Here is a 13483-nt window from a genome sequence, read left to right as displayed (position 1 = left end):
GGCAATACAATGAATGGCACGCGTGCCCAAGCCCCATTATATTCAATAGGGCTTGAGCATATGTGTTTTTCGCCTTACGCAGGGGGTCCGGAACGGATCCCCCGCGTAAGGTAAGGATCTACTGTACAACTAAATACAGCGAAAATTCATAAAACACTGGATGCAGTTGGCTGTTTGTGTCCAAATTCCTAAAATTAAAAGCAAAGCAAACGATGTTGTGCTGCAAGAACAGTAATAGAAAGGGGTGACCAGCTAGCTCAGTCCTGCACAACATATGGCCTGGGGGGCGCATGGGGCGCATACGGCCCACCAAAGGATTTCTGGTGGCCCACGACTCGGGATGTGGTGCGATTTAAAGGCTCCTCCACTGCTCAGCGTTCCTCTGAAGAGTAGTAGAGTAGTAGAGGAGGAGGATGGGCAAATGCTTGCTGAACAAGGCTCCTCCACCATTCAGCTTTCTCCTGGGGAAAAGGCCAGGCAGCAGAGGAGGACGGGCAAATACTTGCCCCAAGGCTCCTCTGCAGCTTGGCTTTCTCTTGAGGAGAGGGCTGGATGGAGGATGGGGATAGGTGAACATTTGCAATGCTCCTCCACTGCTTGGCTTTCTCGAGGCAGAAGAGGAGGAGGGAATTAATGGGCACATACAGACAGGCCAAAATATAGCTGCTTTGTGTCACTTTGGAGGTATGCTGTTTCAATGCTTCATGCGTCCTAAGAGTCCGGAAGCTGCGCCAAAGCCATGCGCCAGTCCTTAGGACCGCTTTGGGTCACTTTGGAGATATACTGTTTAAATGATGCATGCGTCCTAAGAGTCCAGAAGCTGTGCCAAAGCTACACTCCAGTCCTTAGAAATGCAGCATGGCTTTGGCGCAGCTTCCGGCCTCTTAGGACGCATGCATCCTTGAAACAGCATACCTCCAAAGTGACCTGAAGCAGCTTTATTTTGGCCTGTCTGTATGGGGCCAATATTATTAATTAATTAATTAATTAATTAATTAATTAATTAATATTTAATTAAAACCTATCTGCGGCCCGAAGACGTTAACCTATTTTAATTTTGGCCCCTTCCTACTGCTGAGCAGAATTTGTTAAAACGTAGGCCTTTTTGTCCAAGCTGTCGGCTGCGTTGGGGGATTCTGGGAGTTGCTGCTGTCCACACAGGGGTCTTTTGCCATGCTTGGGGCTGGGAGAGCTCTGGTGTTTCTCCTTCCCTGTTGTTTGCCGAACTGGACTCCTCTGGCCTCACCTGGTGTAGGTGTGTCAGGTGGGCGGTTTTACCTGGCCCAGGTGCTAAGAGGGCCAGGGGAGGGCCAAGAAAGGGGGAAGGAAGGAAAGAAAGAAAGAAGGAAGGAAAGAAAGGAAGGAGTGGTGGAGAGGCAGAGAAGGGAGGGCACTGCTGGGTGCCAGCCTGCCTCTGCTGGGCAAGGGCCAATCCCTTTGGCAAGGAAGCAGGTGAAAGAAGCAGGTCACCTCAGGGATCTGGAACTAGAGGGGCTTTTCTAGGCCACTTTGCCCCCTCGACTAGTGGGCTGTCAACTAAAGAAGGTCAGAAGATGGTGCCCAGGTTTAAAAGCCTTTGAACAAACATGGCTGTGAGATTCCAGGTAAGTGGCATTGCCCGTGTTGCGTGTGCACACATTTCTCCAGACCAGCACGCAAACAATCATTCCTGAGTGGCACAAATGTAGGGATCCCATTTTTGCCTTGCCCTCCTTTCTTTAACCAGCAATCTTTTTATTTAGACAGGCTTTTGGAGAGCCACATGTCCGTGGAGATCCACAGGTTTGTTGCCAGAAGGATCTTTTAAGAGTGGATGTGTTTGCTGGCTTTTGTTATGGTTTTAATGCTTCGGGACTGTCTTCGCACAGTGCTGCTTTGCATAGCAAAGGTTGTTCAACTTCATTTTTAACTTTGGATGGTCTGACCGCTGGGTTTTAGCTCTGCGGTGCTTTTCTCGTTGCTGTGTGAGCCACTTTGGGTCTCGTGCTGGAAGAAAAGCAAGCTATGATTGACGTGGATTTAAATTTAAATTGAATTTCATTGAAATAAACAGTGTTTAGAGAGCCAACGTGGTGTACTAGTCTGAGCTTTGGATTAGAACTCTGAAGACCATGGGTTGAATCCTTGTTCAGTTACGGAAATCCATTAGGTGACCTTGGCCAAGTCACACTCTCTCAGCCTCAGAGGAAGGCAAATGTCCAAACCATTCTTGCCAAGAAGACTCAGAGGGTCACCATAAGCCAGAAAAGACTTGAAGGAGCACAACAAGCATACAGTTGGGGTCTGTCATGATGACCCAGGTTTGATCTATCTATCTATCTATCTATCTATCTATCTATCTATCTATCTATCTGTATACCATCTATACAGTATTTATATCTACTATATTCATACAGACTGTGGTTGCTCCCAAGTGAAGATGGGTAAGCATTTGGGCATGTTTAGCTGCCCTCTTGCCTCTTCTTTGGTGCAAAACTTCTAAACTAAGGTGGTAGAGAGGTTGTTGTGTGTTTTGTTAGCGCTCCTTCAAATGCATGGAATTGTAGCTTTGAAACAGCAAGGAAGTGAGTTTGCCATCTGAGCATGGGCAGAGGACACAGTCAGCACAATGGGGGTAATCATGTGCTTCCTGATGTGGGCAGGGAGAAGAGCACACATCGACCCCTGGTTCTTACTTCTTGACCTGTGCGCTTAGGTTCAAACCCTCTCACTTTTTGTTTCCATTCTTATCTCTCTGAATCCTAACATGTTCAGGGCTGCATCCACACTGCTGAAATAATTCAGTCTGACATCACTTTGACTGCCATGACTCAATGCTACGGGAATTCTGGGAACTGAAGTTTTGTGAAACATTTAGCTGTCTTTTGCCGGAGAACTGTGGTACCACAACAGGCTATAGTTCCCGAAATTCGATAGCACTGAGCCATGGCAGTTAAAGTGGTCTCCAGACAGATTATTTTGGCAGTCTTTCCTTGGGTGGAAAGACTACCATGAGTTGCAGCTGCACCAAGAGAGCTTTGTGTCTGTTGTGCCACAGTTTAAAAGCAGCCAAAGTCCCTGCCAAAAACCAAACCACAACCTCAGAGTGTGGTGGAGTCTCCATCTTTGGATGTCTTTAAATGGACGCTGGGGGTGCTTTGATTGTGAGTTCCTGCGTGGCAGAATGGGGTTGTACTGCATGGCCCTTGGTGTCTCTTCCAACTCTATAATTCTATGGTTTGGGGTTGGGTGTCCTACTCATTGGAAACAGGGTACGCCTTTCCCAGGGTGACCAGTTGTCCTAACCATAAAGGAGGAGAAGGCACTGCAAAATATGGGAGGATGTTAAAGAAAAATGTGCGACATTCCAAAACAAAAGCTAGAAACACTCCTATAAATAGAAATTGGTGCTCAAAATGGAGAACATTTTGGAATTCCTCCTGGACTGAAAGGTATGGCATGTCCTGGAAAAAGAGGACGCCTGGTTATGCTGGCCTTTGCAGGCAGGGGAGAAGGTGGCAAGGTGTGCCGCACGCCGGACCGTGGGAAGACAACAAAGAGAGCATTTCCGGACGGCCATAGTTTCAGTCGTTTGTAAGACGCCCAGGAATGTGGGCTTGTTCCTTCGGCTACGTCAGCTGCTCCCATTGTGCCTCCTGGGAGTTGCTGTTTACCTTTCCACCTGGCTGGGCCCTAGTTCAGGTAGCTGGAAAGCCTCCCGGGTGAGTTGTTTCAGGTTGTTTTGGGTTGCGTGGCCTTGCTTGGGCCAAAGCTGAGAGAGACAGCTTCCAGAAAGTCCCAGGTTCGAATCCCTTGGAGTTTTCAGCAACACATCTCCTTCCCTCCCAGTTTGGAAAGGACAATCTTTGCTTTCTGATGAGAGATTGTATGGTCAGATGTTGTTGTTTTTTGAGTTGGAAACAACTTGAAGGCACACAAAAAACAGAGTTATCAATAGTGTAAGAGGGCAGTGGTCTGCAAGGTTGTCAGCACTGGGCTGGGACCTAAGATAACTTTATTTTAGTTAAGGCACTGTGCATATTGGAACCGCATATCTGCATGTTCTGTTGCTCACACAACTCAGCATGTTGAATAAAGATGGATTCATGGTTTTTGGTGGGGTTTTTGGGTTACGTGGCCATGTTCTAGAAGAGTTTTGCCGGCATCGGTGGCTGGCATCTTCAGCGAATCTTCAGAGAAACATCAGGAACAAACTCTTCTAGAACCCGAAAAACCCACCAAAAACTACGGATGTCGACTCTGGAAGCCTTCGAGTTCACAAAGATGGATTTGATGATGCCGATGGATTCGAAACACGTTCAAAACATGTTTTGTTTTATCCTGGGTCTATTCACGTTGGTTAGTCGCATAGCCGACAATGCAAATCTTTTACGAAAACTCAGAGGGGAAACCCAAGAACGATTATCCCGTGTTAAGAGATATTTTGGGGCAACCCCCCCAAACAAACTTACTCCGGTGTGTATGAAATGCATGTTAACAAGGAAGGTTCAACCCAGAATTCCATAGCATGGAGCCATGGCAGTTAAACTGGTGCCAAACCGGATTATTTCTGCAGTGTGGATGCAGCCACAATCTCCAATTGAATTGAGACCGCTTTCAGGGTGGCACTGCTTTTCATGTCCAGCTGCTTCTCTTTCCTAGATTGGCAAGATGAACTCTTGAGAGAGGAATGAGAGCGAGAATCTCCTTGGAAGTGCCAATTTTACCCTTTTCCCTGTGCGTTCCCTTATCGTTTTGCATTGCCCTGCGTTCCTTCCAAACCCTTTGACCTAATTCTATAATGCAGGATTTTCTTTTCAGGAATGCCTTGTCTTGCTGCCAGGACAAGGGTTGGTTTCTCGGCTCCCCCAAACTGGCCCAATTTTAATTTCTTCCTTTATTTTGTAAAAAGGAACGCGATTTTCGTCTCAAAGCCCCCTGATCTGATCCACTTCGAAAGATTTCCCTTGGCTGGGGTTGCTTTGGAGCACAGATTAAGGGCTTTTTCGGCTCCGATTCCCCACCGAGACGAGCGAATTAGGACACAGACATATCATTATCAGCTCAACAACCAGGCTAGGAAATTCCCCTTAGCAAGATTAACTAGATCTTCACATGGACACAGACAGGAGCTTTTAAAACACCGAATCCTAAAGGTAAGGGCCATATAGCTCAACCCCCTTTCATGCCAGAACAGGCAACAACAGCACTCCGAAATAGGGCTGCCAGTTCCGAATTACCCCAGAATTGTTTCCAGGACAAAAAACCCATTAAGCATTTGCAGGACGCATCGAGACTGATGGGAAAGGCCCAGATTTTGTTCCTATTCTTTCCAATTTTGTGGTGGTTGAGGTGTGTTCTTGCCAAGAAAACCCCATGATAGGGTTGCCTTAAGATTGCCATCTGTTGAGGGTGCTTTGATTTTGAGTTCCTGCATGGCAAGGGATTGGACTGGATGGGTCTCTTCCAACTCTATGATTTTAAGGTTGCCACAAGTTGGAAACAAGAAAGCCAGGTTGGCGTAGTGGTTTGCGCGTTGGACTAGGACTCTGGAGACCGGGGTTCGAATCCTGGCTCGGCCGTGGAAATCCAAAGCACGTCACACTCTCTCACCCTCAAAGGATGGCAATGGCAAACCCCCTCTGAACAAATCTTGCCAAGAAAACCCCAGGATAGGTCCTGTCGCCGGAAACAAATTGGAGGCACCCAACAAACAGAGTACAGTATTCAATAGTGTAGGAGGGCAGCGGTATGCAAGGTTGGAACCAAAGATAACTTTGTTTTAGTTGAAGGATTGCTCCGGGAGTATTTTCCTTTACGGTATGCAGATGGCTTTTTCTGAAACTGTTCTGCAGGAATCTGGGGAGAAAGCCAAGGTCTGAAGCAATTGTGACCTGAAGTGGGTTTTTACCCCCTCCTTGCTTAATTCCAGCATACTTAACTGAGAACATGTATTTCTTTTCTTATCGCTCCACTGGCACCCTCAGGGTTTGCGTGTCTTGCCACACAGATAAGTGCAAGTTTTTGCAATTTTAGGGCTGAAGAATGTCCTTCAGCCTGAATGCTGTTCTGAATTCAGTTTCAGAGATGATTTGGGAACGGGGTGCGTTTTATTGGGTGGTAAAGACAGCCGGCTTCATTTCAGAAGATGAAATTGTCTGGGTTTTGTTGTTGTGTGCTTTCAATTGTTTCCAATTTATGGCATCCCTAAGGCTACCCTAACATGGGGTTTTCTTGGCCAGATTTGTTCGGAGGAGGTTTCATAGAATCATAGGCCTGTTACAGACAGCCAAAATAAAGCTGCTTCGAGTCACTTTGGAGTAGGGTTGCCATATCCCGCCCCCCGGCGGGACAATCCCGGTTTGGGCGGTGCCATCCCGGTCCCGGTCCAGTTTGGCGCCCAAACCGGGACGGCCCCGCCCACCGCGGCTACCTCCGCTGCCGCGGCGGCTCCAAGGCCTTTCTGAGGCCTGGGGCGAGGCCGGGGCGATCGCCGCCGGCCTCGTCCCCTCCTTCATGGTCCCAGCCGGGGCCAGGAAGGAGGAGAGGCCGCGGCGATCGCCGCAGGCCTCGTCCCCTCCTTCATGGTCCCAGCCGGGGCCAGGAAGGAGGAGAGGCCGCGGCGATCGCCGCCGGCCTCGTCCCCTCCTTCATGGTCCCAGCCGGGGCCAGGAAGGAGGAGAGGCCGCGGCGATCGCCGCCGGCCTCGTCCCCTCCTTCATGGTCCCAGCCGGGGCCAGGAAGGAGGAGAGGCCGCGGCGATCGCCGCCGGCCTCGTCCCCTCCTTCATGGTCCCTGAGGGTCCCAGGAACGAGGCGAGGCCCCGATCCTGGCCTCCGATCGTGGCGGGGCCCAGGCGGGGAGGGAAAGCCTCCTTAAGTGGAGGCTTTCCCTTGCTGCTTGGCCTCCGCTGCGATCGCGGTAAAATGTAGGACAGAATTTTCAAATGTAGGATACACTTTTTGTGTGTCCTACATTTGAAAATTTTGTCCTACATTTTTCCCGGTTTCGAGGTCCGGCACTATGGCAACCCTACTTTGGAGGTATGGTATTTCAATGATACATGCGTCCTAAGAGTCCAAAGGCCGCACCAAAGCCACACTCCAGTCCTAAAGACTGGAGTGCAGCTTTGGTGAAGCTTCCAGACTCATGCATCATTGAAATACTATACCTCCAAAGTGACTCGAAGCAGCTTTATTTTGGCTGTCTGTAACAGGCCATAGAATCATAGAGTTGGAAGAGACCGCAAGGGCCATCCAGTCCAACCCCGTTCTGCCATGCAGGAAATCCATATCAAAGCATCCCTGACAGATGGCCATCCAGCCTCCGTTTGAAGACCTCCAAGGAGGGAGACTCCACTACACTCCGAGGGAGTTTGTTCCACTGTCGAAGGCTGAGAAAGTATGACTTGTCCAAGGTCACCAGTGGGCTTCATGGTTTGCCAATAATAATAATAATTATTATTATTGTTATTATTTTATATCTGGGGTTGTCTGGATGGATGTGGCCATTGAGAAAGAATGTGGCCTTCTGGGACAACCAGGAGGACCAGATCAGGCCCATGGTTCTTCCATTGCTGTCAAACAGTGTCTCCAAGTCCCATCCCAGATAGGTTGAAGCACCAATTCTCTTAAGGTTTTCCTTTTAAATGAGATCAACAGTGACGCAGCTCATCCATCACTTTTTAGTGGAAGGCTGTGGCAGAGAGTCATGCAATGTGTGGATCCTTGTCTGACAGCGATGTTGCTTGCAGCAAATACAGTCCGCCCTCCGTATTATCCGTGGATTTCGTATCCACAGGTTCACCCTTCCGTGGTTTGGAAATATTTAAACATCTGTATATATAAATTCCAAAAAGCAGAGCTTGTTTTTTGCCATTGTATGTAGAGGACATCATTTTACTATGCCATTGCATTTAATGGGACTTGAGCATGATTTGGATATACATGGGGAGTCCTGGAATCAAATCCTAGCAAATACCAAGGGCCTACTATACTGTTAAATTTTCAAATGCTCTTTGGATTATTTCCATGAATGCATCACTCAAAGCAGCCTACCTTTTCCAGATGGATGGTTGGATGGATCCACAAGTGCCTTCCTTTGTTTCTTTGCAGCAGGAATCTGTATGCAAAAAAGTTTGCTTTAAGCTTTTTCAGCATTTGAGTGGAAAGATTTCTATACTGCTCTTCTACTGATAAGATAATCTCCAAAAGAAAACCATTCTGTCTAAAATGCTGAGAATTTGAAAAACAAAACAGGCAAATGCATTTGGGTAATAAGCCTAGAGTGGCAACAAAATACCAGAATGGGTTGAAAGTTGGCTGGTGGGTTCCATGTTAATGGGGCAGGAAATCCACTTTAAAGGAGCAGTGCAGAGTGCTGAACCTATTTTGGGGAAAGGATTCAACATCTTGACAAGTCTCAATGTTCAGACTTCAGCATAGTACAAATTCATCATCCTACAGTTATGGAACCCGAAGACTGCCACTAGTGGCTTAGGCACAACCATCATTGTCATTGTTGTGTGCCTTCAAGTCGCTTCCAGTTTATGGGGTTTTCTTGGCAAGCTTCGGAGGTTTGTCACTGCCATCTTCTGACGCTGAGAAAGTGTGGCTTGCCCAAGTTCACCTAGGTTTACGTGGCTGAGCATGGATTCGAACCCTGGTCTCCAGAGTCATAGTCCAATGCTCAAACCACTACACTACGATGGGTCCATGGAAAGCCACAGTCCCTCTTAAATGACTTGGGGAATAGTGAAGGCCACCCCAGTGATAAAGCATTGGGACCTCCGAAACCTCTCTGATTGGAAGATGTTTAATCTTACCCAAAGGTAGACCTGAGATCCAGATATTAAATTTGAGACAGGTGTATAGGCACAAATATGAGAATACTGTGTTCCCTCCACATTCGCTACGGTTAGGGGTTGAAGGACCCCTGCGAATGTGGAAAAAGCGCAAATAATAAAAACATTATCCTTTTTATGTAGGAGAAAATCTATCTAAGAGAAAACCTATAAATCTCCATGTCCTGCACTGGAATTCTATGGTCAACATCTGCCAGAAGGTGATCATCAAATCATGCTGGAGGACCTACAAATGTCCAGAGAAGTGTTATCTCTAGGAACCTCTGGGTTCTCCAGCACAACTCTATGGTCAACATCTGGCAGAGTTGCGCTGGAGGGCCTAGAAATTCGCAAAGATAATGTATTAATCAAAACTGGAAATAGAGCAGAGTTTAACTGTGGAATTTAAAGCCACAAAGTGTGACAGTGGCTGCCAAGTTAATGGCTAGCTGTTAGGAGGGTTAAATAAATTAATAGAATCATAAAGTTGGAAGAGACCCAAGTGCCATCCAGTCCAACCCGCCAACAGTGGCTACTGTTTAGGATGGCTATGTGCCACCCCTCGTATCAGAGATGGGAACATGAGATGTGGTCAGTGGTTTAGAAACCACGGTGTATCAGGAACATCTTGGGGAGTTTGCTGTGTTGTCGCTTGAGAAGAGAAGACTGAGAGGTGACATGGAAGCCATCCTTAAATATCTGAAGGGATCTCATGCGGAAGACGGAGCAAGTTGGTTTTCTGGTTCTGTAAAGAGTAGGACTCCAACCAATGGATATGAACGACAAGAAAAGAAATTGCACCAAAACATTAGAAAGAACGTCTTGACTGTAAGCGCAGTTCAATAGTGGAATGGACTGCCTTGGAGGGCAATGGACTTTCCTCCTTTGGAGGTCTGTAAACAGATTTTGCGTAGCCAACTCTCAGGAGTGGTTTAGCTGTGTATTCCTTTATAACAGAGGGTTAGACTCCATGGCCCTTGGGGTCTCTTCCAGATCTATGCTTCTGTGATACAGTTGTAATCATAAGAACAACATGTTCAACTAGACATTGTTGGCCTGATTGTGTAGCTCATTCTATGATATAATAATATAATTATATGTCCCGCCTCTTCCCAGGATCGAAGCAGGATTACATCGTTAAAATAATACAATGCAATTGAACAGTCAATAAAATACTAATACTGAATTATACATCCCTATTAGTTCCTTAAAACCTCCGAACATCGATTCATATACCATCATACTTAGAGAGAGGGGGGGTCTTAAACATCTCTGTACCAAATCCGATGGGAAAGCATCGTATATAATCAGATTTTCCAAATTGTTCTATAATTGTTACCCTGTTTGGTTTTTCTTCTAGGTTGCCGAAATGGAGGAAATGGTGATCTGGGAGCAGTACACAATAACCCTAAACCGAGTGAGTAATGTGCCCTAGTGGGATCTTCCTCCTGTCCTTTCCTTCCTCTCTCATTGAATTGGAGGACATTTGAGGAATTGGAAAGGGGGGGGGGAGTTTAATGGATAATTCTATTTTAATGTGTGTGTGTGTGTGTGTGTGTGTGAATGACAAGAAAAAAAAGAGTGACTACTCACCTTTTTGCCTTCCACGCAGGATCCTCGAAAAGGTTTTGGCATTGCCATCTCGGGGGGCCGAGATCGTCCAAGCAGCATCGACAGGGATGTCTCTATTATCGTTTCGGACGTTGTCCCGGGAGGACCAGCTGATGGCCGACTGCAGTGAGTAGCTCTGGAGTCAATCAATCATCTGTATTAATAGACCATACAATTCTCAGATCGGAACACATACATTGAAGTAGAAAGACATATTTTCGTTGTGTGCTTTCAAGTAATTTTGGACTCATGGTGACTCTAATAATGAGATTTTTGTGGCAAGATCTTTTTCAAAGGATGGGGGAGAGTTCTTCATTCTCAGTGACAACCCTACCTCCCCTTCGAATCTAGAAGACATGGGAAGTTTTCCTCAACACCATCTCTTCTTGTTGTGTGCCTTCAAGTTGTTTCTAACTTATGGTGAACCTATCATGGGGTTTTCTTGGCAAGTTTCTTCAAAGAAGGTTTGCCATTGCCATCCTCTGAGCCAAGGGTTGGGTTGGGTTCCAGGACACCCCAAAATCCTTGTCCCATTAAATACAATGTAAATACAAAGTAAAATGGGGTCTGTTATATAAAATGGCAAAACCAAGGTTTGCTTTTTGGGATTTCTATTTTTAACAAGATTTTTCAGACTGTAGATGCTTGAATCCATGGATAAAAAAAAATCAGTGAATATGGAGGGCTGACTATATTTGTGTTTATATTGTATTGTCTGTCTTTTGGAAAGCTGCCTTGGACCTAATTTTGGGATAAAGGTGGGATGTAAATAAAGAGACGGATGCTTTATGGGGATGTGGTGAATCATGGCCCGTTGCCCATCAAAAAGTCTGGATGCTTCAACCCTGTGAGCTTGGCTCTGTCATCACATATTCTCCACTTCGTGCTCTCACTCCTCTTTCTGCTTTTTCCTTTGGCAGGACCCGGGACAAAATTGCCATGGTCAACGGCCTCTCCATGGACAACGTTTCTTCCTCTTTCGCCATCCAGACACTGAAAAGCTGTGGCCGGGTCGCCAATATTGTGAGTGTGTGCTCAGTTGGCCCTTTGTTTCTATGCATGGAGTCAAGAATCCACAGCTTGAAAATATTTTTAAGATATATAAATTCCAAAAAGCAACACATTGATTTTGCCATTATATATACAGGACATCATTTTACTATACCTTTGCATATAATGGGATTTGAGCATCCATGGATTTTGGTATCCACAGGGGTCCTAGAACCAATCTCAAGGGCCCACTGTATATACAAAGTGGCAGGTGTCAAGCACTGGCTGAGGAAGAAGCATCCTCTCCTTTCAGTGCCCTATTTCTCCCTTTTTTAAAGATTACTTTCTCTGATGTCACAGAATAACTTGGCACACAGTCCGCCCTCCTTATCGGTGGATTTGCCATCCGCGGATTTAACCATCCGTGGACAGCAAGCCCCCGTTTTAGCTAATGGCAGCGCACACGTGCCATGCCACCATTACTTTCAATGGGACTTGAGCATGCGCAGATTTTCCGCAGAGGGGTCCAGAAAGGATCCCCGTGAATATGGAGGTCCGACTGTACTCAAATTGCTTGGGACCACAGGACTGACTGTATATCTGTGAAAATAACTCCAAGGCTCTGGAGAGAGTGATTCTATCTCAACTTATGAAAACTTAATAAAGCTTTCCCTTTCATTAAAACAGGAAGATGCTAATTAATTATCATAAATTCCAAGTTCATTCAAATCAGGAAAGGATAATCTCTGGATTTGGGGAAAGCCATGACATTTGGAACCAGGGTTGCAAGTTGATTGACTGGCTATCCTGCCTTGTTCCAAACTGGTGGCCATTATTCCAGTTCGGATGAATGGAAACTGTGATTAATTCAAGGGGCCAAGATCCTGTTTGGATACCCTCCAGCATTTTACAAATGGCAAGAATGCATTTCCCTATTTAATTTGCATCTTCTTTGTGCCACCACCATTTAGCTGACAAGAAGTATGACATTTCACTTCCTGTTGCTGTTTTGATGGTTTGCAGGTACCCTCAAACCTTTAAAATGGCCATTTTTACCCAGAAAATCATATTTTTCAAATGAAAAGTGATAGGAATGGGGCTTGCCAGTGCCTTTGTGTGTGTCACTGAAATTTCCAAGGACTCAGAAGGATCGTATGTGAGCCATGGGCCACGTTAATCCTATCCTTGGGGTGCATTTTTGGTCCTTTATTTTGAATTTCTTGATCAAGTGCTTCCAGGTAAGGTTGGCTCCTTGACCCAGTTTTTCTCTGTACTGGCAGACAGTGAAGAGACCCCGGAAAGTCCATCTCCCAGTCTCTAAATCCAGCCCACCCAAAGGCGTCCCTCTCTCCAGCCCTGCTTCACACTCCTCTGAGGGCCGGAACAAGGATTCGGATGAGGACAGTTATCGGGGCGGCGAACCGTATTTGGGGAGCAGGCCCGGCGGCTACGGGCAGCGCCAGGCAGAGGCAGATCACAACCGAGGCTATGATGGGGACTCCTCCAGTGAGCGGAGCTCTGGGCATTACCGAGACCAGGAAGATGCCCCCCACAGGCAACCGGTCAGGAACCAGAGGAGGAGCCAAGACAGGGGCCTCCGCAGATGGAGCCACGATAGTGGATCTGACAGGCGCCCATTCACCAATGGCTATGGCCCCAGAGGGAACGCCGGAGGGCTGGCATTGATGTCTGGGTTCAAGAGGCTGCCAAAGCAAGATGTGCCAACGAAACCTGTCCGCACGGTTCTTACGAAAAGCAAAGAGAATGAAGGTGAATGCTCGCTCCTCTAATAATAACAACAGATTAAACACACAAACTCACTTAAAAGAGTATATAAAGTTGTACATGTTCCAATCAATCAGTACTTTAAAAATCATAATTTAAAATAAGCTGCATGAGCCTACCAGAAGGGGTTGTATTTTGTTCTAAACACAGACTTTCCCTTTAACTGCCCTTGGTGCATTTTTCTCTCCTCAAACCCAAGCTATCCTTTGTGGACCGTTCTCAGCATTTAGGTGCATTGCTTATTCCTTTATTCCCTTGCATTTAAAAAATGTACTT

At 46.5% G+C, this 13483-nt stretch overlaps 1 protein-coding gene across 4 annotated transcripts in view; it reads left to right on the top strand.

Annotated features, from left to right (window-relative positions):
* LOC149308393 (tight junction protein ZO-3-like) overlaps positions 1-13483 on the top strand; it is a 48229-nt gene that overhangs the window by 9767 nt on the left and 24979 nt on the right. Inside the window, exons 1-5 of one of the 4 annotated variants that reach the window (XM_089535705.1) lie at positions 1345-1604; positions 10182-10238; positions 10434-10558; positions 11353-11455; positions 12703-13192. In XM_089535705.1, the coding sequence (XP_089391831.1) occupies positions 1587-1604; positions 10182-10238; positions 10434-10558; positions 11353-11455; positions 12703-13192 (793 nt within the window). In that variant the 5' untranslated portion in view covers positions 1345-1586. Of the gene's footprint in view, positions 1-1344; positions 1605-2245; positions 2301-3693; positions 3702-10181; positions 10239-10433; positions 10559-11352; positions 11456-12702; positions 13193-13483 lie in introns of those variants that run through there. The other 3 variants (XM_089535706.1, XM_089535708.1, XM_089535707.1) reach the window with 3 other exon arrangements.

This window comes from Sceloporus occidentalis, unplaced genomic scaffold (genome assembly GCF_023333645.1).
Source record: "Sceloporus occidentalis isolate IW3139 unplaced genomic scaffold, rSceOcc1.0.p SCAF_8, whole genome shotgun sequence".
Taxonomy (NCBI): domain Eukaryota; kingdom Metazoa; phylum Chordata; class Lepidosauria; order Squamata; family Phrynosomatidae; genus Sceloporus; species Sceloporus occidentalis.
The sequence above is the reverse complement of the archived record's forward strand: the minus strand, read 5'-3'. Positions and strand labels throughout refer to the sequence as shown.